At 37.5% G+C, this 26,561-nt stretch overlaps 2 protein-coding genes across 5 annotated transcripts in view; both read left to right on the forward strand.

Annotated features, from left to right (window-relative positions):
• Window positions 1–236: 236 nt before the first annotated feature.
• Window positions 237–15,738, forward strand: LOC113048560 (parathyroid hormone-related protein-like). Of its 3 annotated transcripts, none has more exons than XM_026210437.1 (5): window positions 237–318; window positions 6,337–6,407; window positions 7,472–7,594; window positions 12,580–13,044; window positions 14,989–15,738. In XM_026210437.1, exons 3-4 carry the CDS (start codon window positions 7,482–7,484, stop codon window positions 13,019–13,021), a joined length of 555 nt encoding a protein of 184 aa, XP_026066222.1. In that variant the 5' UTR covers window positions 237–318; window positions 6,337–6,407; window positions 7,472–7,481; the 3' UTR covers window positions 13,022–13,044; window positions 14,989–15,738. The 3 variants fall into 3 exon arrangements, with proteins under 3 accessions (XP_026066222.1, XP_026066221.1, XP_026066223.1); XM_026210436.1 differs by having other exon boundaries at window positions 243–318; window positions 6,337–6,411; XM_026210438.1 differs by lacking the exon at window positions 6,337–6,407 and having other exon boundaries at window positions 248–318.
• Window positions 15,739–20,935: 5,197 nt separating this feature from the next.
• LOC113048464 (exportin-T) overlaps window positions 20,936–26,561 on the forward strand; it is a 12,766-nt gene continuing 7,140 nt past the window's right edge. Inside the window, exons 1-11 of one of the 2 annotated variants that reach the window (XM_026210280.1) lie at window positions 20,936–21,070; window positions 22,107–22,257; window positions 22,467–22,549; window positions 22,697–22,753; window positions 23,589–23,658; window positions 23,750–23,968; window positions 24,048–24,232; window positions 24,312–24,480; window positions 25,465–25,701; window positions 25,779–25,817; window positions 25,892–25,954. In XM_026210280.1, coding sequence (XP_026066065.1) covers window positions 22,168–22,257; window positions 22,467–22,549; window positions 22,697–22,753; window positions 23,589–23,658; window positions 23,750–23,968; window positions 24,048–24,232; window positions 24,312–24,480; window positions 25,465–25,701; window positions 25,779–25,817; window positions 25,892–25,954 — 1,212 coding nt within the window. In that variant the 5' untranslated portion in view covers window positions 20,936–21,070; window positions 22,107–22,167. Of the gene's footprint in view, window positions 21,076–22,106; window positions 22,258–22,466; window positions 22,550–22,696; window positions 22,754–23,588; window positions 23,659–23,749; window positions 23,969–24,047; window positions 24,233–24,311; window positions 24,481–25,464; window positions 25,702–25,778; window positions 25,818–25,891; window positions 25,955–26,561 lie in introns of both variants that reach the window. The other variant, XM_026210282.1, reaches the window with a different exon arrangement.

A 26,561-nucleotide genomic window follows, 5' to 3' on the forward strand; every position in this document is an offset into this window, starting at 1 on the left:
AAAACATAACATGTGATTTTCTCGATTTTTTTAAAAACTCAAGTTACTTTGGCATACGGTTGGATATAAAACCCCACAACCCACACTTTATATATATATATGTGTGTGTGTGTGTGTGTGTTGAGGCATTGTCTAATGTGAGGCGGTAATGTTGACTCCTCAGTGATGTCAGAAGAAGCCCTGAACCTCGTATATATATATCTCTTTTGAACGTTCAAGTGCTTCAGAAGGAGTCCAGACAGTTTTCAGGACAGTGAACCCAAAGATTTCGAGCAGCAGAAGGATTGTTAAGGAAACCTTGCCATCTGAATCACTACAGTGAGTGTTTTCTCATCTTTCTCTTTTAATGCAGTCTGTGTGTAATGATGGTTTAACTCTTTTAGTTGTTGTTAGTGTGTTTGCTGAGGAAAGTGTCGTTCTCACACTTTATCTGCTGTGCATGGTCGTATTTTAATGCATTACTGATTCAAATCCATCAGTATGTCATCACATAAGAAAACACTAACTTATAAAATAATACGACTCAACCTTTTCACTTTTCTGACTGCAGTTTGGGAATTAACGGTGGTTCACTTGATTCGTTTTTTGTTAGTAGAAACAAAACAGACACAAATGAGTCAATAGCTCAAACTTCAAGTAGCTATAACTCATTAATATAACTCTACACTTCACTTTTTACACATGCAGTTAGGTCACTAGAATCTCCGGATTCAAATTATAATTATTAAATTAAAATAATGATGTTTTTAATCTGTGCACTGGAGTTTGGTCTCATTTAAGTAGTGCTGTGTCCGACTCGAGTCCTAGTTTTTAATCTCATGTCGTTACTTATTTTTGTTATATTATATATTACACAGATTCATCTGTACTCTAAAAAACGTATGCATTAAAAATATCCAAGTCCTGAGAGCAAGTACCCATGAGTATGAGCTTTGTCTCGCTTTTAGAGGAATAAAAGCAGACACAAATAAAGTCAGAAGCTGTCAACTAGAGAATGTGGATCAAGTGTGAGTGCATGTTCCTGATGAAGCTCAGTGAAAGCTTGTCTCCGTTCTGTGCGCCAGTCTACGGCTCGGAAAGTATGCTGTTGTTGTGTGTTTGAGATGGGTTGCGATAGAGATGACAGTAAATCAGCGCTGCATTGATCCTCACGCTCAGATCCGATTGGAGCTTAATGAGTCAGAGAGAAGCGTTTCCTGCAGCTCATGTGCTGCAGAAATCTTTCAATGGATTATTGCAACACCTTAGATTCAATGGAGAACACATTTTTGGGGCTTTTACATTAGTTCATTTACTAAAGTCTTGTGATTCTTAGATGCATCTCCTCTAGGGTTTCACAAGAGATCTTTGTCTAGGTTTACCATGATTTGATAACTGTGTCAAATTAAAATATCATGTGCATTCATATTCAAGTGTTTTCATTAAAGCATCAGAGCTTTAGTTCACTATAGTCTCAAGAAACAAACTGCTAATAATTACTGCATGAAAAAGAAAAAAAGCATGCATTAATGTGACACAAAGGTTTTTCAGATTGACATTCTGTTCTGTGCGAGGCTGAATCGTAAAAGGAAATGGTGTGATATAATACTTTATGACTCCTGGAGAGAATTGAGCGAAGTCCACAGAAAAGCAGCCAAGACGCTTCATGCTGCCGAAATATGATTTTATTCTGGGACAAGGAACGAAGTGGGGATATTTTCTGGTTTAACTCATCCCACACCAGCTTGATCGAGCCAAAACTTAAAGGAAGAGTTCACCAAAAATGTACATTTTTACATTTAGCTACGAAAATCTAATTATTTCAAACATGCATTCATATCCTTTCATCTGTTGAACACAAAAGAAGATATTTTGAGGAATGTTGGCTGACGGTAGCCATTGACTTCCATAGAATGGAAACAAATACCGTTAAGCTACATTCTTTAAAATATCTTCTTTTGTGTCTATTAACAGAAAGCCAGCCACACAGGTTTGAAACAGAAGGAGGGCGAGTAAATAATAACATAATCTTCATTTTTTTGGTGAACTGTCCCTTTAAGACAAGCAGCTATGAGAGATACGTGCATTATATCTCAATAATGTGATGCAAAGATGCCAGTGAATAGTTCATTATAAGACTTTTGAATTCATGTGGACTTCTGGAAACATTTTCATGAGCAGATTCTGTGAAGACTGTAAATGTAAGTGTTCTCGTTGCACTCCCATATGTATAGGCTATTAAACACAGAACATACGTCCTAATAAAACGTCCTTGGATCCGTAGAGAGATTAGACGATGAGAGAGAGAGAGAGAGAGAGAGACGGGGGAAAAAAGCGGTAAGATTAAAAGTGAACATTAGTTTTGTGTTTGCTGCTCGCTGCCAAAAGCCAGTAATTTTGGATGAATCTAAAACAGCTTTCCTGGCTCTGTCCCCACTTCACGCCTCCTGCCAGGAAAGACTTTTTTCACCTGTTTATGTGCAGGTAAAGTATACTCTAGTAGTCTACAGAGTGCCCTCGAATGAGGTCTTTTTTTCCAACTCAACACGAAACCCTTATATAAGTGTGTGTGTGTGTGTGTGGACCACAGGGGCTGAGACAGGTAGCCTACACAAGACCTGTGTGACTAAATGCATGTAAAAGAGCGACTTCTAGTTCTAACATAGCTGTAAAAGTCATGTATATGACGTCACCGGCAGCCAGTGACAGAATGCCTTGAGCTAAATGACGTGAGAAGTTCGGTCAAAATCTCAGCGTTTGCCAGCGTTAGTAAACACAAACACATTTATAGGCAGGGTTTTTTTTTCTTTTTCTTTTTTTTTTTTTTTGTTGCAAAAAAACAAACATCTGAAGCAAATCAAAACTCTAGTTATTAGTTTGTTAGAAATGCCTACATAACGTTTATTTAAGTATCTTTGCATCTTGTAGTAATCTGATTTCTGAGCGAACGTCTACGAGAAATAAAACAAGTAGGGCGGGACTTGATCTCGTGTGTCGAGAACTGATTGGCTTGTGGGGAAGTGGGCGTGGTGAGGGGGCGGAGTCTTATTCTATCAGCGTTTCAGAGGCGGAGCATGTTTGAAAATGATTATACATGTTTGAAGACACATTTTTTATTTATATTGTGGACTGATGAATCACTCAGAATAAGGCTAGGAAATGTATTAAGAAAGTAAATAGAGTTGGTTTTGATTTCATGTTGACTTTAAACACAAGTGTGCCGAGAATCAGCCAGTGAGTGACGCTCATCATAACAGACAGTAATTTTGATATTTTGTAAACAGGTTGAGCTTTAAATTATTCCACAGAAAATCTCCTCACAGCCTCCGGCTAAATGATGTAAGGTGTTCTGTCAAAAATCTGATATGTGTGCAGAAAGCATTCATAAACACATGATGCACTGTGAATGTGACTTTTTGTTTTTGAAACCGTGTTAAGCAAACAAGCATAATTTGTATTTTCTTATAAATCCATGAAGTCAGCATAAAATTAAATTACACTTTTTTTTCCCAACCAGTCTTACAGAGGCATTACTCTCTTTATCCTATCTCCATTAGCCTCTTGGGTAAAATCTGCTCTGCATTTCTTCTTGCATCCTATTTCTTTGACAAATGTGTTTATTTTCTTTAAATATTTGACTGCAGAACGCCAGGACTGACCAATCACGATCCAGTATTCCAGAGAGCAGCATAATAATTAAGTGCTGCAGAGATGATTTGTATAGGTGAAAATGTGGACTCTATTGAATTTTTTTGGAATGTATTTTTAGTTAAATTCCTGAAATTAGCTCAAGAAATCTTCACTTTTTATTCTACAACATAAAATGAATCAGTAACAGACTGTATGGGAACACCCCACTGCATTTTCTAAAAGCTTTTTGTTTGTCTTGTAAAAGCAGTTGTTAACATGAGACCACCGACCCATCTAATAAAATCATGTCAGAAGAACGTTTAAATTGAGTTATTAAAACATTATTAAGCTGCATGTTAAGCGAACATTCTATTCTATTCAAACATTACTGGAATGTTACTTTTAAATGTTCTCTGAACATTCCGAAACTAGTTGTTACATTCAAACAAATGTAGCATGAGCTAAAATGTTTCATGTTTCTAGAACATTACTGAAGACCAGATAACTGTGAACAAACATTTTATTATAATTACTGAAAGATCGTTTCTGAGAACGTTCCCTGTTAGCTCGGAAACTTATTTACTCAAATAATAGCCACTTGTGTTATAATCATAATCACACTCTCGCAAACTATTCCAACTCAGACTTTCAAGGAAAATGTTTCTGTATTAAGACTGAAAGAGTGTTAAGTCATTGCAGTGTTCTATTTGTTCTGGACATTTGGTTCATTAGCGTGAGAACTGTGGTTGATGAGGAATTAGAGCAGCTTCAGGATAGAGAGAGACGGAGACGAGAAGAGCCTCGTTCTGGATGAGGAACATGCCAAACACATCAGCTTGACTTCTCTGTGTGAGTCTGTGTAAAAGACAGTTGTGGAGATCAGTTAACCTGCAGATGAAGCCGTAATGAGTCACCCTTCTGGGAAACAGGACGTCCGACCAGTGCAGATGTGACAGAGATCCACAGACGGAAACAGAACGCTAATTAATTCAGAGTCATATTAATAAATACACTGATTACCCTCGTGTCAACAAACGAAAGACCGATCACAGTTTGTGGCATCTTGATATTTAAAGTCTGAAAAAAATCACACATGCATCAGAGTTATTTTACTTTTTTACAGAAAAAAAATCTTTTGTGTTCAGGCAGAAATAAGACACTCATACAGGTTAGAAACAGCTTCTTATTTTGGGATGAACTGTCCCTTTAACTGTAGTGGTCTTCCTCAGCTAACATGAAGTCAAGATGTTCCTGTGTTTCTGAACTGGGCTGCCGAAGCTGAAATATCCACCATCACACATATACATTTATTGTTTTTAAACTGAGAGTTTCATGCAAAAAAAGAGAATGTGCTGCTCCAGAAATCTTCTGAGTGACAGGTGCTCACGGCTGGCCAAAGCACAAGATTTCTGAAATCACCACACACACACACACACACACACACACACACACACACACACACACACACACACACACACACACACACCTGCACCAGCTGCCAAACTACATCACCTGAGGAGGTTTACAGCACACAACTGCCAACTAACACAGAAAGTCAACTAACTGACTCAAAAATAAAAGCACAAACGGGAACACAAAGCAAATAGAGTTCTTGCTCTTCAGGAGACTCGTTTAATATTGTAAAGAAGTAGCTTTCGGACGTAACTGAGAACAGTTGGTGCAGGATTTCTTTGAAACAGTTTGCACTCAGACATTTTCCAGCAGAAAGACTGAAACATTGTTCTTTGTAAAACATACTCCAACATTTGTTTTATAGACAACATCGAAACATTTTGAACTTATAAAAGTGATTCATTTGAACTGGCTTCATTATCATTATTAGAGCTATTAGATCATTGCATTCATTTTATTTTGATATAATAACATCGAAATGTATATATATATAATTTTTTTTCTGTCATTTTTCCTCAATGACTGATTTTCTTTGTGACTTTTAGTGGATATATACTAAGATTGGTGGGTTTTTTTTTTACATTTCTTCTGTTCACCAAGGCTGCATTTATTGTTTTAAAAAAATGCAATAAAAATGCAGTAAAATTGTGAAAAATCCTTACAACTTAAAATATCTGTTTTCTTTGAGAATACATTACAAAATGTCATTTATTTCTGTGATCGAAGTTGCATTTCCAGCATCATTACCCCAGTCTCCAGTGTCCTTCAGAATTCATTCTCATATGATATCAACCCAAAAGTGTTTTCAGATTACGCTTCGGATATTTTAAGAGTAACATCTAATACTAAAGCGGCTTCCTTTAATAAGTTATCTGATGATAATGAAGTATGAGTGAAGTATGTGCATGTGATTGGGATTTACTCCAGAAATCTTTCTAGTACGTTTCTTGCCACATCTCTCTCTCTCTCTCTCTCTCTCTCTCATGTAAACAGAAGATTTGACTCCTTATATACGAGCAGAGTCTTTGTTGGGACTCTCCTCCCTCTCTCTCTCTCTCTCTCTCTCTCTCTCTCTCTCATCCTCCCATCACAGTGTTGGAGGGTTCATCAGTCTCCTCTATAACAGAGCGGAGTCAGTCAGTGCAGGACACACACACACACACACACTCGTTCAGCTCACAGTGGATTGCTCTCGCTGCTTCTGCTGTGGTCTTGTTACTCCAGACGAGATCATCTCAGAGAAAGTGCAGGACGTAATGCTGAAGGACACGTTCACCTGGACTCATTGATTTGTTTGTGTGTGTTTGATCGCAGCCTGGAAACTTTGAGGAGAAACGTTGGGCTCTGTCTGACGGGACAGAAGAGACGGAGACACAGGCATCATTGTGAGTGAGTACGCTTCTCTCCTGTTGCTCATCATGGGCGCTTGTTGTGGCTCAGAGGACTTGCTGGAATTCGGCTTTTCTCTCCAACATGTTGAACTGGTTTAAGTTCTTCTTCAGCATGGGGTGGGAGAAAAAACTCCTTGTGTAGACGATTAAATATGAGCTATTGGCATTGATGGTTCTGTGAAGAACCCTGGAGCATTTGTGTTTTACAAAATGTTCTTTATAGAAGAAAAAAAGTTATTGAAAAAAAAAAAGGTTCTTATACCCTCTGGTGCTCTTTGGTCATTTTTTGACCTAATTTTTTTTTTTTTTTAGAATTTTTTTTTTTAGTTTTTGTGACTTGCAGTATGAACCCTCACACATGCAAAAAAAAAAATCATATATATATATATATATATATATATATATATATATATGATTGGAAAAGGAATGACTGCATTGGAAATGAATGGGAAATGAATTTCATCTAGTGGGATGGTGTGGTACTGCACCCAAACTAAATCTCACTAAATCTTTTTTTTTTTTTTTTTTTTTGAGATATCTGCTTCAAATTTGGTACACAACTCGTTTAGATTTATAGTGTTGGTTTTTCCCAGTTTTGAGAAATTTACATTTCATATATAATTTGAAAATAGTTTTATTGTGCAATTTTCAAAAAACTTTTTTTTTTCCTTCTTCTACTTTTTCAACTATTTTGAGCTTTTTCACTCTTCCGCAGTTATCTTCCAAGTGTCTTCATTAAAAAGAGACCAAACTTAAGTGTCTGTCCCAAGGCTTTCAAGACATTCAAGAATTACAGTATTGAATAAATCAATAAATAATTCAATACTTGTCACCGCCTCGGTCAACGGTTCACTGAAAGTTCTTTAGGGAATAAGAAATGGTTATATCACAGAAACCCACTTATTTCAAAGAGTGTGTTTAGTCATTGAAAGTCTGCACATTCCCCTTTAACATCACAGGAAAGAGTTAAATCACACTTTGGAGAAGTGAACAGAATATGCATGAGGTGCGCTGATCTTCATGAACGCAGTGTGTGTGTGTGTGTGTGTGTGTCTCAGGTCCAGGAGGATGAGGACGCTGTGCTCTAGAAGGGTTCTGCAGCGGTGGTTCTTTGCTCTGTTCTTACTGTGTTCACCTGTTCCTCATCACGGCAGGCCGGTCGATGCCCTCAGCAGCCGAATGTAAGTGTCTGTGCTGATTCTTCTGGCATAAACACCAAAATCTTTAGCATGAATATTACTGTTGCTCGAAGTCAAGTCGATTTTATTTATATGGCATTTTATACAGTATAGACTGCTTCAATACAGCTTCATGGAGAATAATAGCGCAAACTTCATCAATTATGAAACAAATTCAATTTTTATGACAGTAGTGTGTCATTATTCCGCTCTGTTTAGTTCAATGTTGATTCAGTTCAGTTCAATAACTATCACATTCATCCATTATTAAACAAATTCAGTTCTGCTTTAAAGCTGCTGTACGGAAGACAATCGTGTCGTTATTCAACTCGTTTTGGTTAAAAAACACGGCACGTCGTAAAATTAATCAATTATGAAGTAAATTCAATTTCAGAAAGCAGATGTATAGTTATTCCTTTCGATTTAGTCCAGAGTTAATTCGGTTTGGTTCAAAAACACTGTCTCTGTTGGTAAATTCATCAATTATGAAAACAGTATCATTATTCAATTATTAGTTCAAAAACAGCATCAGTGTAAAATTAATCAATTATGAAACGTTCAGTTTCAGAAGACAATAGTGTCTCAGTTCACTTTTGATTAAAGTGAACAAGTGTCATGATTCAGCACTGTTTATTTCAACACTAATTCAATTCATCTCAACCTTGTAGAATTTCATCAATTGTGAAACAAATTCTATTCTGCCATAAAACAGTTCTACATGTCATTATTCAGCTCAATTCAGTCCCGTCTTGTTTGAGTTCAGTAAAAAAAAACAGTGTAAATGTTAAAACAATTCATCAATTATGAAGTAGCCTAAATTGAATTTCAGAAAACAGCTGTATAATAATAATATACATAATAATAATAATATAATTAATTTAAATGTATTTCATAATGATTTGGTTTGTTTCAAAAACAAAATGTTGGAAAATTAATCAATTATGAAACAAACTCAATTTCAAAAGATAACAGTATCATTATTCAACTAAGACTTTCAATTCAGTTCATAAATCTATTTAATCTTGTCAAATTTCATCAATTGTGAAACTTCAGTCTTGTTTCAGTTCAGTAAAAAAAAGTCAGTAAAAAAAAAAAAAAATCAATTATGAAACAAATTAGATCTTATTCAATTCAGGTTTGTTCAATGTTAATTTAACTTGCGTCCGGTGCCATCGTTGTGAAATTCCCCAATTATGAAACAAATTCAATAATATCATGAATCAGTTCACTTCAATATATCCAGCTCCAGGTGTGTTAGTACTTTACTAAACAATCAAACTCTGGCAGATAATAAAATGTGTATAAAGGTAATTGAATTAGTTACCCAAAGCTTCTCCAGAGACATGATTCACATTCATGCCGAACGAGAAACAAGCACCTTTTGCATTGCACGCGTGCATGTTCTCAACCGAACGCATAAATCTAGAGATTGTTGCTGTGTGTGCGGCGTTTGGCCGTGATGTGCTGGAAACCGCTCGGGTTTCGTCGATCGTGCCGGGAGGTGTTTTGATATCTGTGTGTTTGCTCAGGGGTTGAGGGCGAGCCACCTGCTGCACGCACAGAGATGCTTTTGTGACAGACGTCTGCAGACGCAGTCCTGATAGCGATTCACCAGAGAGAGAGAGAGAGAGATTGCTGATGCAAAGTTCGGCTGCGGTCCAAGTCAAACAGGCCTCTCCCGCTGGATGGAGTTTATTATACCGAGCCGAGCAAACACGCTTTTATGTCCTGTGAACCCCTCAGCAGGGCCCATGCAAAACATGCTTCTCCAGAGCTTTGGAAAGCCGTGCTCTCCCCCCTGTGCCTGCCAGGACCTCCCTAACTTCATATCAGCTTTTAATGATGTGTGGGTTTGTGAAACATCGTTCATCTGCTGGTTGTTGTGCATTTTGTGCCTCTCTGCTTTCGATCCTCTAATGCAATGACTGTGAGGTTTAGTGCATGTTTGTCCGGGCTTCCTTTAATGCTTTTAATTTCCTCTAATGCCATGCAATTGCAATGTCCCTGATTCACACGTGGATAAAAGCATCAGCTAAACTAATAAATAGAAATGCAAAAACAAAAAGCATTTATTTAGAGTCAAATCAGCTGTTTTATATAAATGCAGTAACACTTTTGATCCCCATGAGGTGATTTGAGATGCCTGTGCAATGACTGTGACGTTTCGTTCACATATGTATATAACATTTGACATATATGCACATAGAAATATTTTTAAAAAAGCTGGAAATGCACTTTGTGAATGATTTGTGAGTCTTTCATTTTAAGCTAAATTATTTGCTTTGTATAATGCATTAAGTATTTTTATAATAGTTGTTTTTATTGATTTATTGGAGATTTTAAAGGTCTAGTTAATAAAAAAGCATTGCCGTGTATAACATGCTACTGTAATTCATACAGGTTTAAAACACATGATGATTTCTCAAAATTAAGCAAGTAAATGTCAGCGAGCACAACAGGGTTAGACCTCGAGTCCGATGTGATTGGATGACGTTTTGGCCTTTCGCTCTGATTAAACCTCTTCTAGGATGAGCTGCGCTTTGTTTTCGGAGGACAAAGTCTCACATAAATCCAGCTAAAGGTTTCTCTTTCAGCAGCGCTCTCTTTAGCGCTTTGATCGCAGTGATCTCACGGCACACACTTAATAACTAGCTGATGCTGACAAGTCCAGGACAATGCCTCCTACTGGAGTTTGAGTTGAACCCGAGCCAGCCGAGTCTGTGAAGATGAAACACACGGAGCTGGAGATCTTTCAGACCGCATGCATCGCAGATGAGGGGGAACGCTCTCTCTCTCTCTCTCTCGGCCTCTTGTTTTAATTAAAGCAGCACAAAGCAGCAATTATCTTCAGGTATACTGAGAAGGCACCGCTGGAAGGATGCCACGCTACGAGTTTTCTCCTATAGTGTTTAAAATCAACTCAAAGGAATAACAACATGTATGCATGCGCACATAAACCTCACAACATGTCCACTACTCAACCTTTATTGAGTGCAACCGATGCACAAACAGATGACAGATTCTGGCGTTTGGGCTTCCATGGGAAAGGTTTGCTCTCTCAGGACGCTCCTCGCTCGTAAAGCTGTCCCGGTACATTCAGAAAGTAATACGGGGTGACAGAGGAGAGGAGAACACGAGCTGCCAGGAGGCACAGTGTTATTTAGGAGCCGCCGGAGAGGAATAAAGACACTTTCCAAAGAAAGGAAAACTCATCGTTACACGGCCTGGCACAGAACGATCTCACGGATCGGTTTAACCAGCCTGGAAACAAAGGGCCGTTTGTGAGCATTATTTACACACACACACACACACACTCACCTGAGCTTCAGTCTGGAGATCTCTGCACTTCTGTTGAGTCTGATCCCTGCTCTATATCATCATATACTCAATGCTGTTTGCTGATTCATTGTCCTGATGTGACCAGGATGTGATGCCCTCTGCTGCCCCCTTGTGTTCACGCTTCTGTGTGCACTCGATGCACTGGATGGATGTATTCAAACAGCACTGAATCATGCTTTACTTTGGCTGTGAGATATATGTGTTATTTGGATTTGGATGGAGCCGAGCATTTAAAAGTGCACACGGTAGCAGAGCGACATGCGTCTGACGGGATGATTTAACCCGAGACACAATGGCACCATTAATCAGAGTCATTGCACTGAGTGCTTAAGCTCGGTTTCATCAGCTCGACCTGTGATTGTTGGCTGCTGCCGCTTTCGGATCATGACAGATTTGATGTACTATGTTTAAAAATGCAGGCGCGTCAGAAAGGGTCCGGTGCGCTGGCCGACAGAGCTTCACATCAGCACTCCTGCTGGTTTGTTTGGGTTTGATCAGGACCTGGAAGCAGAGGTGTTGGACGAGGGCCAGACCTTCTCAAACCTCCTGGATTTAACTAAAAACACATTGAACCGGGGCGACCGTATACAGACGCTCACTGATCACACACTGGATTTAGGTTAAAGGCACGGTGTGTGTGTGTGTGTGTGTGTGGAGAGCTAATAAAGATTGCAGCAAGCAGAATGATTTCCACACAGTCATACTAACCACAGTTCAAACACATCATTGTATAATTGTGATCCTCATCAGTATCCAGTAAAAAAAAAACAAAAAAACTTTAAGATGATAAATGTACTTCAGAAGTTGTATAAGCAAGTAAGAATTGATTCAGGAGAATATTTACGTATTTCTCAACCATTACTGTCCAATTGTTATTTTTAATTGTTAGGCATTCAATCATACGCCTAAAAGAATAAAGAAACACACCATTGCCATTTTTAATTAGAAAAATACACTTATTTGCAATATGTAAACTGACATGCATATATGTGTGTGCGTATTTTTGTATTATTTTATTTTATTATATTTCTTTATTTTTTTTATATATTATTCTATTATTTAACTTTTTTAAGTCAAATTTAATTTATATAAAAAAAATTATTTTTATATATTATAAAATATATTTTTTCTAAAATATATTTTTTATATTATTTTTAAAAATATTTTTATGTTATATAATATTATATATTTCTTTTTTATTTTATTTCATATATATATATATATATAATATAAATATTTATTATTATTATTATTATTATTATTATTATATTTTATTACATTTATTCTTTTTTTATATATATATATATATATATATATATATATACAGTATATATATATATATATATTTTTTAATGAACAGGAATTTAATGTTATTATTCTATATTTTATATTATTATTTGTTTGTTTGTTTATGTGTTAGTTTTGTTTGCCGCTGTTATTGCATCGATTGCTTTTGGCAGGTTGTTTGTTATGTAGGTTTTTTTTTTTTTTTTAAATAAAAACACAGTTTGCAATCCAATTTACTTCTGTATTCTGAAAAACAGTTTGGATGTCCAATAGGAATTAGATTGGGTGGTGCAAAAGTATTTTTTACTGTGTGGATGTATGTTTTCATGTTTCTTGAGATCTGATACTGGTGTGTGTTTCAGGAGGCGCTCGGTGACTCACGCTCAGCTGATGCATGATAAGAGCCGCTCGCTGCAGGAACACAAGAGGCGCTCCTGGCTTCAGGGGCTTCTGGATGAGGTCCACACGGCCGAGATCCGGGACATCCCGCTGCTCAGAGGAGGCGTGGTCAGCAGCGGAGGGGGCGGCGGCCTCACGGTTGCCATTCCAATGGGAGTGGGCGTGTCCATAGGAACCGGAACCGCCCACCCCAAACCAGCTGGAGGCACCAAGAACCTGTCGATCAGCTTCCATCTGGAGGACGAGGAGGGAACCAACCTCCCGCAGGAAACCAACAAGTCCCAAACATACAAGGAGAGCACGCTGAAGGCCATCGGCAAGAGGAAGAAGAAAGGCCGAGCGGGGAAGAGGAGGGAGGGAGAGAAGAGGAAGATGAGGGCTCGATCGCTCCTGGACCAGCACTAAAACACTGTCAGTCTCTGACAACGGTGAATCCTCTCAAACTACTCCTCATCTCAAATACTAACACAACTACGCTAGCATGAGAACATTTAAACTCATGTTTGTCTTAAAACTCTTCAAACTTATGTGCATTTGTAACTGATTGTGAATTTTTGCTTTGATCGCATTCATTCTGATGAAATAACCTTTTAATTCTAGATAAATGCTTTGAGATAATGGGCCCTATCTTGCACCCAGCGCAATTGACTTTGCACACCGACGCACGTGTCATTCCTATTTTGCACCCGCGCAAAGCGCGCTTTTACCTCCACAGAAGCACGTCGCTAAACTAGTGAATGAACTTGCGCTCCCTGGGCGGTTCAGCGCAAAAAAGGAGGCGTGTTCCGGCGCAAACAATCCCTGGTGCTATTTTGCTGTTCCATTAAACAATTGCGCCACTGACCAGAAAAAACCTAGTCTAAAGTCAGTGGCGCGTTGCGCGTTGTTCATTATGCTATTTTAAGGGCGCATGCTTGACCATATGTAGGCTATAGCGTGCACAACGCGCATACACTTTGCTCATGTAATCTACACAGATGCAACAGTTATTTTTGCAAATCATAAATTGTTACACTAAAAAAATATTAACACATGAGATGACGGAAATCATTGTGGTGTGACACGAAGATGTGAAAAAATAGGCCTAAATCTAGCTTACAAATTATTCAGGCTAATTATTCTCCCATCGCCATACAACACAACTTCTCTGTCTTTCACTGCTCTTACAAGAACATCAGTCTCCTCGGCTGTGAACCGCTCCTGGCGTGCGCCTGGTAAATACGCCATAATAATAGCAATCCATAATGGAGCTTGCGCACCTGGTTTTAAAGGGATTGTTGGAAGACGCTCTGATTGGTTTATTTCACGTTACGCCCAAACCACACCTATGAATAATGAAGCTACTTCAGACCAACCCATTTTAGATTTGCGCCGGGCGCAAGAGCCATTTATCCCGCCGGGAAAATAGCAACAGCGCCGAGACCCGCCCACAAACTTACTTGCGCTTCGCGCTTTGACACTTGCGTTTCAGATCGTTAAAATAGGGCCCAATATATGAAAAAGCATATAGATTTACATGAAATATATTTGATTAAACTAAATATTAAAGATAAACAGCAGTATTTAGCTAAGTTCTCTGTGTGTGTGTGTGTATGTGTGTGTGTGTGTGTGTGTGTGTGAGTGTTTCTTTGTGTGTGTGTGTGTGTGTGTGTGTATGTGTGTGTGAGAGTGAGTGTTTCTTTGTGTGTGTGTGTGTGTGTGTGTGAGTTAGTGTTTCTTTGTGTGTGTGTGTGTGTGTGTGTGTGTGTGTGAGAGTGAGTGTTTCTTTGTGTGTATGTGTGTGTGAGAGTGAGTGTTTCTTTGTGTGTGTGTGTGTGTGTGTGTGTGAGTGAGTGTTTCTTTGAGTGTGTGTGTGTGTGTGAGTGTTTCTTTGTGTGTGTGTGTGTGTGTGAGTTAGTGTTTCTTTGTGTGTGTGTGTGTGTGTGTGTGTGTATGAGTGTAAAGTGAGTGATGAAGAAAAAAAGTGAAAAACTCTAGTTCTAAATATAAAAAAAACATATAATAGTATATCAATTACATAAAAAGTAATCATGTAAAATTAAATAAAAAACATTGACTACAACAACAACAAAAATTGTTACTTCAAAATAAAATAAGCATGAACTGAAATAAAATGTAGACATATGCATTATTAATATTTCTAATTTATTATAATTTGAAGTACTAAAATAAAGTAAAAACCAAAAAACTAAAATCAATTAATAAAAAAATAAATAAAACTATTTAGACATATTAAAAAAAAAAAAATTACAAAACCACACAATAAAATTACTAAAATGTTAACTAAAATAAAAATCAGAAAACTAAAATATCACTGATTACTTCACTGCTGCTGAGTAGAAATCAATCTCATTTTCTCTTTTCTCTTTCAGATCCGCGAGGACTTTTGAAGTGAACACCTACATGTTCACACAAACGTGAGAGGAAAATATTTATTGTCTGTAAATATTCCAACGCTCCCGAACAGTGAGGAAGATAAATAACGATACTGTGTTATTACACACATTTGGATCCTTGTGAATACCTTGCTTTGTGTCTTTTATAGTTTTTTCTTTTTATTCTTCTTTTAGGACTATGCCTCTATTACGGTGTCAGAATTCCTGTAATTTATTTTGTTTGAATGGTGTATTTATTTTGTAAATGTATCAAGGTGCTGCTGACCTTCTATATTTTTGTACTATATTGCACTTTAGATGTATGAATATAGAAATATATACAAGTCATTTGTGGTTGAGTTGAATGAAGACTATAGTCACGCTTGTGTTTGCCCACATTCGGATTCGATGTATGTTCAACAGCTTCGCCGTCCATGTTTCTGTGAGTCTGAGCCAAAACCTAGTGAGCTGCCTAACTAGACAGCATCTGAAGGGAGCATGGTTTCATTTATTATTAACTATTTGCATTTATTTGTTACTGTTACAAACTTAAGACCTGTTTCATGTATGTATGACTGACAAATATGTGTCCAAATTAATAGTTTAATAGTTTATTAAAGCTGTATAATCATAAATGATTGGATTTTTTATTTTATTTTTTTATGAAAGATGACGGATATTAGATAAAATATTTGTATTTTTATTTTATTTGTATTTTTTTTGATATCTTGCACTTTCTTTTGCAATTCTGAGAAGAAAAAAAATCTGAATTCTGATTTTATATCTTGCAATTCTTAAATTTTTTTTGAGAATTACAAGAAAAAAAAGAAATGTGAAATATAAAGTCAAAGTTATCTTTAAAAAAATTTATTCCATGGCAGAAACAATACAAAACAGAGCTTATATCTCACAATTCAGAAAAAAAAACTGTTTTTTTTTTTTTTATCCCTTTTAGTAACGAGCTTCCACAGAATTAAGAGAAATGTCTATTTAAATATATTTCATGCAATACGTAACCAATATTTGTACATTCGCACATTTTGATGCTATTCATCATGTCAGACTCACTAGGTTTTGGCACCGAGCTTTTGCATTTGTGTTTATTTTGGGTTTCTCTGCTGCTGACCTGGAGGAGCCCCACATCCTCATCATCCTCATCCTCATCCTCATATATCAGCCTCCAGCGCCTCCCTTCAAAACCAGAGAAGCATCTGTACACGACCAGCACACCTTATAGAAGAACTCTTGTTGTTTTGCACTGAGAGAGAGAGAGAGAGATCCTGTACTGAATGAATTAAACATCTGACCATTTCCTGCAGCGTGGGGGATATTTGATTTTGTGTGTGTGTGTGTGTGTGTGTGTGTGTGAGAACAATGAAAGCTCTAGCCGGGCGTCTGGCTCTTTTTCGCCCACTTGTGTCTGATGTTGCTCCCATACAGACAGGAAAACCATTCCACAGGGAAGCAAAGTCAAAAATGTGTGGAAAAAGCTTCTGGAAATCAGACTGTAATGAGTGGACGGTGTTTGAACTGCAGTCCATCCGCTCGCCCATTGATTTCCAGAGTTGTGTGGAAATACAAATCTCTGATTAAGGGCTAAAGCAGTTTGTGTGAGCACGCGAACGCTTGGCGGTTGACATAAATGCACTTAACGTGTGTTCTTGAGCGGCTGTCAGCAGCAAACCTCGGTCCCCAAAGGATCGATAGAGTTTCCTGCTAAAGTTTGTACTCTTAAACCAGATTGTTATTTTTCAGGTAGCTCCTATAAACATGTCAACAGTTTCACTTTAACTAACTTGCTCAGCAAGACTTTTAGACTGTTGCTCTGTGGTGACAGTTGATCTGAAATGTACATATACTCCTGAGGATTCAGTGCATAATTAAGTTATCAAGTGTTATAAACTTACACAGACTATGCTTAATATAGTTCACAAAAAATGTGTTGAATACGTATTTAACAAACACATGGAAGCCCACCAAAGCCGTGCATTTGGGTTTTCTGTCTTTAATAACATGCAAATGTCTATATAAGCCGTGCACTTGTCTCTGGCTTTTCTCGAGTTATATGCATTAAAAAATATTTAATTCATTGCTAAACATACAGAAGCCCATAAAGCCGTGCATATGGGTTTTCTCGAGTTACATGTATTAGAAAATATAATATTTATTTATAATATATTATAATGAAAGCCATGCATTCATCTCTAATAACTCTCTAGTTACATGCATTTAAAATATTTGATATTTTGTATGTGCATATTTATTTCTAAACACACGAATGCCGCAAAAAGTCATGCATTTGTCGCTGAGTTTTTATGCATTCATAGAAAAACCAGAGGACCATTGCCCAATCCCTCTTTCTCCAAGACAGCAAAACCCAGAGCATCAACATTCAACTTTTCCATGGCGGTGGGGGGTCTTTGGCACTCAGCATGCTGGGAATTAGTTCAGTTTCTCTGACATTTATTTGTTTGCCTTTGATGAGAGTCACACAAGCAGCTTACAGCAGTTAATGAAGGCTGAGATCAGCCGTATGGATGGAGCTTTGCGTTGCTGGCATTTACTCGCTTTTCCCACTTTCCAGCAGCTCTCACACAACTTTTACAGGGTACAAGAACTATGTGCTCATTTTGGGATCATTTCAGGATAACATAGCATCAGATTGTCCCCTTGGAGGCTCTGCACACACACGCGTGGATCAGCATCGAGTCAGTAAAGTGACCCCCGTCAGATCTGATGAGTTTAAAGCCATGTAAGAGCGCTGGGAACGCGGTACGGTCAGACCACACACACACTCAATGACATTTATAATAAATCACACATTTGTTCCAAAGAAATCAATCTGACGAACACATTAGAGCTCCTAATAGCCCAGTTTATTAACTATTGCATCAGTAACATAAAAATGCTTCTGCTTTTTAGATATTTCTCCTGAGAAAAGTCTCAAATGTGTCTCATCGATAGTTTCAAAAAGAGCAATATCTCAAGATTCTCAAACCAGATTTGCCAAGGTAAAAAAATGTTGTGATCAATATACATTATTCTCATCAAATCATTCTATGGTCAAATGATCTAATCTGGTTTTGACGTTATTTTCAAGTATCATACTGTATTATAACTGTATTCTGACTAATTCATTGTGGTGTTTAGTCTTTCTTTAAATTTGGTTTCAGTTTCCCAAAATGAGTTTGTTGCAGTGCGTCACATTCGGCTCAAAGACATTTTGCATTAGCTTCAGAAAATCATCCAGACTATCACATTACAAGCCCAGATGATTCATTACGTTGCATCAGCAAAATTAAAATGAAGAGCTAATTGATAAAAAGACCCCACTAATCTCACGTTTCTCGTCTAGTTTCAAAAGAGATCCCAATAATTTCTCACGTTGCATTAGTAAAAAACTACTGAGGTGCTGTCGGATGGTAATGCCAAGATAAATGATTAGTTACACTTCCAGAACTACCATAATTTGAGAAGATAACAAAAGCTTGCGATCAAAAGTCAGATCTCATTATGAACTCAAACATTTCTCATCAAAATGACCAAACTACAGTGTTATTTAAAGCTCTGTACTTTAGGTCTATTATCTTTATTCAAATTAACAAATGGGTTTTAGTTGCAGCTCCTCACATTCGAATTCAAAAATGTGCATCAATCATATCGGCACCAGAATATCAGCTCTGGACTTGTTATTCTGAATTAGCAACATCTGATTCATAATGGAAGTATCGTTTCTTCTAGGACGGATCTGTTTTGGGCGTCTGGTGTTTTGTTACCAGTCAACAATATAAAGTTTTCTTAAAGATTTCAGTTGAAACACTCGTGTGACAACACCTGCCAAAGTCGAGTAGTTTCAAGTTTTTTGGACTGTGTTTTGGTGCTTTTGGTACATCACATGCCAATTCAGCACTGCCATCTTGGAAATTCATGAAGCGTCCTCAAAATCCATTGGTCATGTCTGACTTTTGAGCGTTTTCCAGTACACAAACCCTGTGAACGACTAAACTATAGAACTCAAGGAAGGAGCTGAGCTGATTTCAAAGGCCATGGCTGTATTTCAGACTAATGATGATCAGCTGTTGTGACAGGCGGGTCAGAGACAACACACAGGCCTCGGCTGTTATTTCAGAGCTGGCAGGACTTCTGTGAAGGAAAGCAGGATAAATAATCAGCAGGGAATGAAAACCCACCTGTAAAACACTATCAGCGTGTGGGAACGAGACAGAGAGAGAATAATGGTGGAAAGTCTGAGCATTTCTTTGATGTTAAACACATTTAAACTCTAAATTTAAGATTAACAAGAAAGGACATGCTTTTTTTTTCTTGTCTTCGATTCGTGCTATTTAATTGACCTAGTTGCCGCGCAAACCAACGACTGATTTTCAAATTCAGGCAGAGTAATTTTAACGGTCACGCTGGCCGCGGTTTGTTGGCGGGAAGAAGAAACCCACTACTCGAGTCAGTACCGAAGTTTTCGCGCTGTCTGAGCGAACTGGATCAGACAAATACCTCAAACAGCAGGAAAATCAATCGCCCCGCAAGCGTGGGAAACATCTGTACAATTTAGATGGGCGGCTGCTGCCGAGCCATGAAAATTACCCGGGATTATTGGTTCAGAGGATTTCCTGCCTCTCTACCTGCGCGCCACAGTCCTGTGAGGCGGGAAACGAAGCGCCTTGAAAAAGATTCCCGTTTAAATAAACGGAAAAAACGGGCTTTGGCTCGCAGGACCGTGTTTTAAAGCCCTGCTTTGAATCTTTTATAAACTAAGAGATTCGAGTGTGATTTTAAGCGCAGTTTATAGCAGATCAAACAGAAAAATGAAACGAACTGCACCCCTTTAAGGTCTGACATTGCTTTAATTGAATATAAGGAAAATACCACCCAACTACAATCAGTGTGAATAATAATAATAAAAATGTTTTAATCCACAGAAAATGACCTAAGTATAAATGCATAGTCCATTTCTTGGAATCCTAAAAGTTGACTAAATTAGTATTTTTACACATATGTATACACTAATCTGATTCCAGAAATTGAAAAATTGTAATTATATTTAACAGTTACATTTAGATTAAATTACATCTTAAAATAGGCTACTTGTAATCAGAGTATTTTTATGGATTACATCAATACATATTTACACAATAGCAATAAATCATTAATAATTTATTTACTCGCCCTACTTTGAATCTTTTAAATCTCCATTCCTAAAATGGTCTACTTTAAAGTCTTCCAGTTTTGTATTTAATCAGGTGGTTACGGATTCACAAAAACAATTTCATCTTTCAAATGCATTAAAATGCACAAATTCACAAACTTTGTTATATGATCCTCTTTCGCTTAATATAATTAATTTAAAGAACCTCTTAGATTTTCAAATACATATTTTAATTAAGTATCACATTTGACTTTGGTTATGGTCACATGACATACAGGCACACATATAAAAAATATTACATTTTTTAGTAAGTGTTTTACTTTTATTATATAATGATATATTTTAATTTAACATTTTTATTATTTAAATTATAGCAAATGTCCTTTCATTAATTGGTGAACAGAGTCCTCTAGTGGAAAGAAATAAACAAAACTTCTTATCCAGAGCACAACTCAGATTTTCTGTTAAATGATTGTTCATTAGATTGTATGAATGTATTGAAAATTATTTAAACAGCTTCTTCTTCAAATTCATTTTTTTCCTAATGAATTTATGTGTTTTAATATTATGAAATTGAAATATGTAATTTTTTTGTCATTTTGTTTTATTTCTTTAATACACATTTTCTTACGGTACTCATCGTAGCCATATTTCTTTTATGTCTTTTGTACACACCGTAGAATGGCATAAACTTGTAAATGTGTGTCATTTTACCATACTCAATTGGGAAATAAAAGTATTTATAAAACATTTTTTCTGGGGTTAATTTGTAAGCTTGACATAAAAATGATACGTCCTCGTGCACGCGCGCGTCTACGCGCTGAAGTTCTTCCTGTTCACGTGTCCTCCACATCCGGTCGGCCCGCACTGAGTCGCATGAGATGGGCGGATGATGATGATGGAGCTGTAAAGTTCACGGTAAGGTGCTGTAACCTTCACTTTATCCACACAGTTACACGGTTGCGGTATTTTTTATTCATTTATATGAAAGCTCCGCGCGGGTCTTTTGTCTGACAGCGCGCGCCGATTGAACCGTCAGCATCTCATTCACAACAATCTTAACCGCCAATTAAGCCGATAACTCGTTAAACTTCCCACCTGTGTTATTTAACCCTACACGCGCGCGTCGGTTTTGTATTTCGGTTGGGTTTGTCGTTATTTAAGCCTGTTTTTTCGGTCTGTCACGCCACGTTCGCTGAGATTCGGCACGCGCGTGACCGGCTTGTCGGTTAGCAGCGCGAACGCGCAGGAGTAAAAGTCGGTTATTTTGATAAACACGAGATCGTTGTCACGAGTTAAGCGGATATCTGAGGCAAGTATACTAGTTTGGTACGAGTGTAATAGTGTTTTGTGTTGGTGGTTAATATGGGGTTGATTAAGCCCACTATTGGGCCTGTGTTGAATCAGAAAAAGTAGTGTGTTACAGAGACGCTATCAGATAATATTAGTATTACACTTCAGCTGCCGAGATAAGTGGTAAAAGCATTATAATGCCATACAGCTTGTGTTAGTGTGTACACAGTGAAAGAGTGTGTCCCAGTGTTTGTTTGGTCACTTTTCAGCGCATTACATAATAATCAAACAGCTTTGTTTTAATTCATTTTAAGTAATATGATCTAAAGTTGTCTTTAGACGGCTGAGTTAAGGCGGCTGCTCTCTGCCTGCTCAAAATGTAAAGCTGGAATAAATATAAATAACACCTGCTCTGACCCAGCTTTTCCCCAGTATTGAAGTATACACATTTGTAAATGTATTTACTGAACAGCATCACAACAAACTGTAAGAATTACTATTTTTAAAGTTTTTGCACTTAGATTTGAAGTAAAATTCACACATGGCATTAGTTAAAAGCCACTTTTTTCCTTTGTAAGTCTATTTGCATTACTATATTATCGTGTGTATTGTAAGAGATTAAAGCCAGACTCATGTTTACATGGATGTCTCTCTCTCTCAGATGTGTGTGTCTTGTTTGGAGATTTGGGATAAACTGATCGAGGACAGCAGCTAACCCACGTATGGCCTGCGAGTCGGCGTTACCTGCCATCATGGACGAGCAGGCCCTCATGGGACTGAACCCTAACGCCGATGCCTGCTACAGGCAAAGGGTGAGCGCAAAACACCACATCAGATCTGTGTGTAAACATACATACTGAAATCATTCATTTCCTCACAAATAATATCAAGACTGCATGCAATCTGTGTTTGCACAATTCACACGCACAATCCATTGTGTGTTTCTTTAAATATTTTGCATGACTAATACTTGGAGTGCATTGAGTAAATAAAAAAATCTTTGATTGCATTGTGTTTTCAGGCCCTGGCATATTTTGAGCAGTTGAAAGAGTCTCTGGATGGATGGGAGGTGTGTGCTGAAGCCCTAGCCAAAGGGGTTTACAGGTAAAATACACTTAAACCGAGCATAAAACCTCTTAATCTAGTGTTTCTCTGTAAGATAATAGCAGGCCTTGTTGCTTCATATGTGCATACTGTAGTGTTTCACACAATAATATTGATTGATGCAATCTGTGTGTGTTTCTCCCACAGTGACGATCATGTAAAGTTCTTCTGCTTTCAAGTCTTGGAGCACCAGATTAAAAACAGGTATCACTGAATCTCTGCAAACTCAGAAAAGTTAATAATCAAGCTAGTGTGCTGAGACTTTACTGTCGGATCCAATATATTCAGCTCAGCATCGTTTTTATCTTTCTGAAAAGTTGAATTGTCTTGTTTGTAAACCAATCCGCGGTGAAATGAAGTGAACGGAGGACGAAGTTCTTTCTGGCGCGGTCTGTGGAGCGTCATTAAAAATAAAGTTCATCTACTCTTTCCTAATGTTGGGATCAGAAAGAAGGCACTGCACAGCGTATTGTCTGCGAAACATCTTTTTCGTTTGATTTATTCATAGTTTTAGGCTCCCACTTGCAGTTGATAAGTGGGCGGGGCTAAACAGGCAGCGCTGTAGAATTTGTGGGCGGGGCTAAACAGGCAGCGCTGTAGAATCTGTGGGCGGGGCTTAAGAGGGAGTGCTTTAGAAGCTGTGTTGATTATCTTCTGTAGAGGCGGGGTTTAGTCACATTAATACATCATAAAGTTGCAAATTATACTAGCTGTCATATTGGCAGATTTTCTTCAATATAAGATAGACTAACGGAAAGTTTTGAGTTCTGAAACTTACAGGATGTTTTTGTAGTAAAATGAAATTTTCTGTCTAAAAAAATCTTGATTTCTCAGTTCATGACCTCTTTTGTGTATTCTAATAATCTTAAACTGATTTTTATTGTGTAACGTTTCATTGTTATCCTTGTACTTATTTAAATATAGCGGCTGATGAATCAGAAATCTCACACATTAGCAGAAAATATTTTACTTTTGCATTAAAAAAATAAGACGGCTAGTTTCACACAGTTTTTTTAATAGTATAATACTGTGTTTGCAGACACGGGGCGCTCACTGCAGCTCAACAGCAGCTGATCCGAGAGACACTGATGAAATGGTTGCAGGCTCAGGTTAGAATCCTTTACCATTTCATTGATTTTCACTGCTACATCTGCACTCATGAAATATGATTCACGGTCACATATTTTTATGTTTGTCCAGCTGATGAACGTGCATCCAGAAAAGCCCTTCATCAGGAATAAAGCGGCGCAGGTGTTGGCCCTGACGTTTGTGATGGAGTATCTCACATTATGGCCCAAGTTCTTCTTCGACATCCTCAGTCTGGTGGGATTGAATCCGAACGGCGTGGACATTTACCTGCGCACACTGATGGCTATCGATGCGGAGGTGGTTGATCGGGACGTCCTGCACAGTCCTGAGGTAACACCGAGCAAACCCGAGGAGGACTCTGGTGTTTTCTGCTCTGTCACGGCATTAACGCAGCCCTCTCTGATCGCAGGAGACACGCAGAAACACTCTGATCAAAGACACCATGCGTGAGCAGTGCATCCCGGCGCTGGTGGAGTCCTGGTTCCAGATCCTTCAGACGTACCAGCACACCCACAGCGAGCTGACCTGCCAGTGTCTGGAGGTGGTGGGCGCATACGTGTCCTGGATCGACCTCAACCTCATCGCCAACGACCGGTCAGAGCAGCTCTGAGCGATGCTGAAGTATCACCAGACTCACTGTAATGAGCTTCCTGTCTGCTGTGTGTTTGTGTAGGTTTGTGAATCTGCTGCTCAGTCACATGTCCATGGAGGAGCTGCGCGAGGAGGCGTGCGACTGTCTGTTTGAGATCGTAAATAAAGGCATGGAACCCGTGGACAAGACCAAGCTGGTGGAGTCTCTGTGTCAGGTGCTGCAGTCCGCAGGCTTCTTCAACATCGAGCAGGTGTGGGAACGAACACACTACTGTTCTGTTAAGTGTTCATCTTGACAAAAAAGAACATTTGAGGAACTTGTTTTATTCCGTTGATACTTTTTAAAAAGGGTTTTAACCAAGTAAATACAGATTTAGTTTTAAGGTTTTTTAGAATAAATGAAACACAGATATTTATGTTTTACTTTTGAAAAACTAAACCTAGCTTTCACAGAATAGACATAGAAACTGGCTTGGCATTAGAAAAAGTTCTTCAGTTGTTCAGAAACGATGGGGATGTGCCCTATTAATATACATGCATGCGCGTCTCAAATTGTTACCAAATCTCTTGAATAAAAAAAAAAAAAGTTTATTAAGGGGGGAAAACTTTTTTTTTTTTTTTATAATGTAATTTGTGATTGAAAAACGTTTTATTTATTTTTATTTTCTATTTTTTTATATCCAGGGGGAAAAACTTTTTATATATATATATATATATCCGGGGGGCTTTTTATTTATTTTTTACTGCAAACCATGTTTTAGGACCCAATGATTTGCGAAAAACTTGAGTAATCTAGATTTACACACTTAGGTTTCCTCAAACCTCTTTTACTGATTAAAGTCAACAGTTAAAAAAAAAAATCTTTCAACTTCAGTTGTTGTATGCTATGTTCTCACTCTCACGTGATCTATTAAACACAAAAAAAGAAATCTATTGTAATAACACAATTATACTGTAAAATAAGTTGATTATTTAATAAAATAATTATTTTGTAGTACCACTGTAAAAAAATCACATTTTACGGTAAATGCATGTAACATATAGTTTAGAAATCATTTTAATTTATTACCAAAAGACAACCAACAAGCTTTTATTTTGGCAGGTTACCCGGAGTGTTGCTTTTCACTTTGTAACCAAATATTTGCCCAATTATTTGTTAAATTAAAGCCGCACACTTTGTTACGTCTAAAGTTGCATATGAATCCGATTCTCGTCTTGTTTGTCTCCTCCATCAGGAGGAGGATGTGGATTTTCTGGCGAAGTTCTCTCGGCTGGTGAACGGCATGGGTCAGTCTCTGGTGCTGAGCTGGACTAAACTCAGTAAGACGGGCGATGTGAAGCTTTCGGCGGAAACACTGCGTGCCATGGAGGGGAAGGTTCCTCTGATGCTGCAGCTGCTGATTCATGAAGACGATGATATTTCAGCAAACATCGTGGCCTTCTGTTATGACTACCTTCATGTTCTCAAACAGGTACACATGCTAAAGCCTCTTTTTGAGACCGAGAGATGATGATCTTCCTGTGACCCTCATCTGTGTTTGTGTTTCAGCTTCCGGGTCTCAGTGAGCAGCAGAAAAGCAGTGTGGAGGTACGGCAGCATCACAGGCTCAAATCTCACATCTGTTAATTACTGTGTGTTTATGATTGTTGTGTTGCTAACAGGGGATCATGCTGGCTGTGATGAACAAACTCAAGTACGATGACGAGTATAACTTTGAGAACGAGGTCAGTGTGGCAATATATGTGTGTTTACAGTTCAACTGTGGAATAATATAAAGTAGTTCACAATATAAATGACTGTGATTTGGGGGGAATTATATTGTAAGATAAAATACAGTATTATAATATTAAATCAAATATGTTGATTTGATGATGTATAATAGTAACAATGATCAGCAATATTATAATATTATAATATTGTATTTTAATTATAACAAAATATACAGTTTGCGGAGTAAGATTTTTTTTAAAAAATTGTAATGTTTCATTGTAAAAAAAAAAAAGGGGCAATCAAGCATTTTTGAAAATATAATAAAAATATAAAATGTATTTTTAATTTTAATACTTATATTTAAAATATTATTTTTAGCTGTTTTAAAATCTTAAAGCATTTAAATGTAATTTTTATGTAATAAAAGTGATTTAAAAGTTTTTTTCACAAGTCTTTCTTAACCGTACAACATTTTATTAATCCTGCTTTAAATTAAATTAGAAAATGTTTTTAATCACAAATTACATTCATGGACAAAATGTTTCTTCTGTTTCTCTAATTTTAGAATTTCTGTCAAATATGAAATCGAAAGATACTTTTATTTTTGTTGCTAAAAAAAAA

Source organism: Carassius auratus, chromosome 29 (genome assembly GCF_003368295.1).
Source record: "Carassius auratus strain Wakin chromosome 29, ASM336829v1, whole genome shotgun sequence".
In the NCBI taxonomy this organism is placed as follows: domain Eukaryota; kingdom Metazoa; phylum Chordata; class Actinopteri; order Cypriniformes; family Cyprinidae; genus Carassius; species Carassius auratus.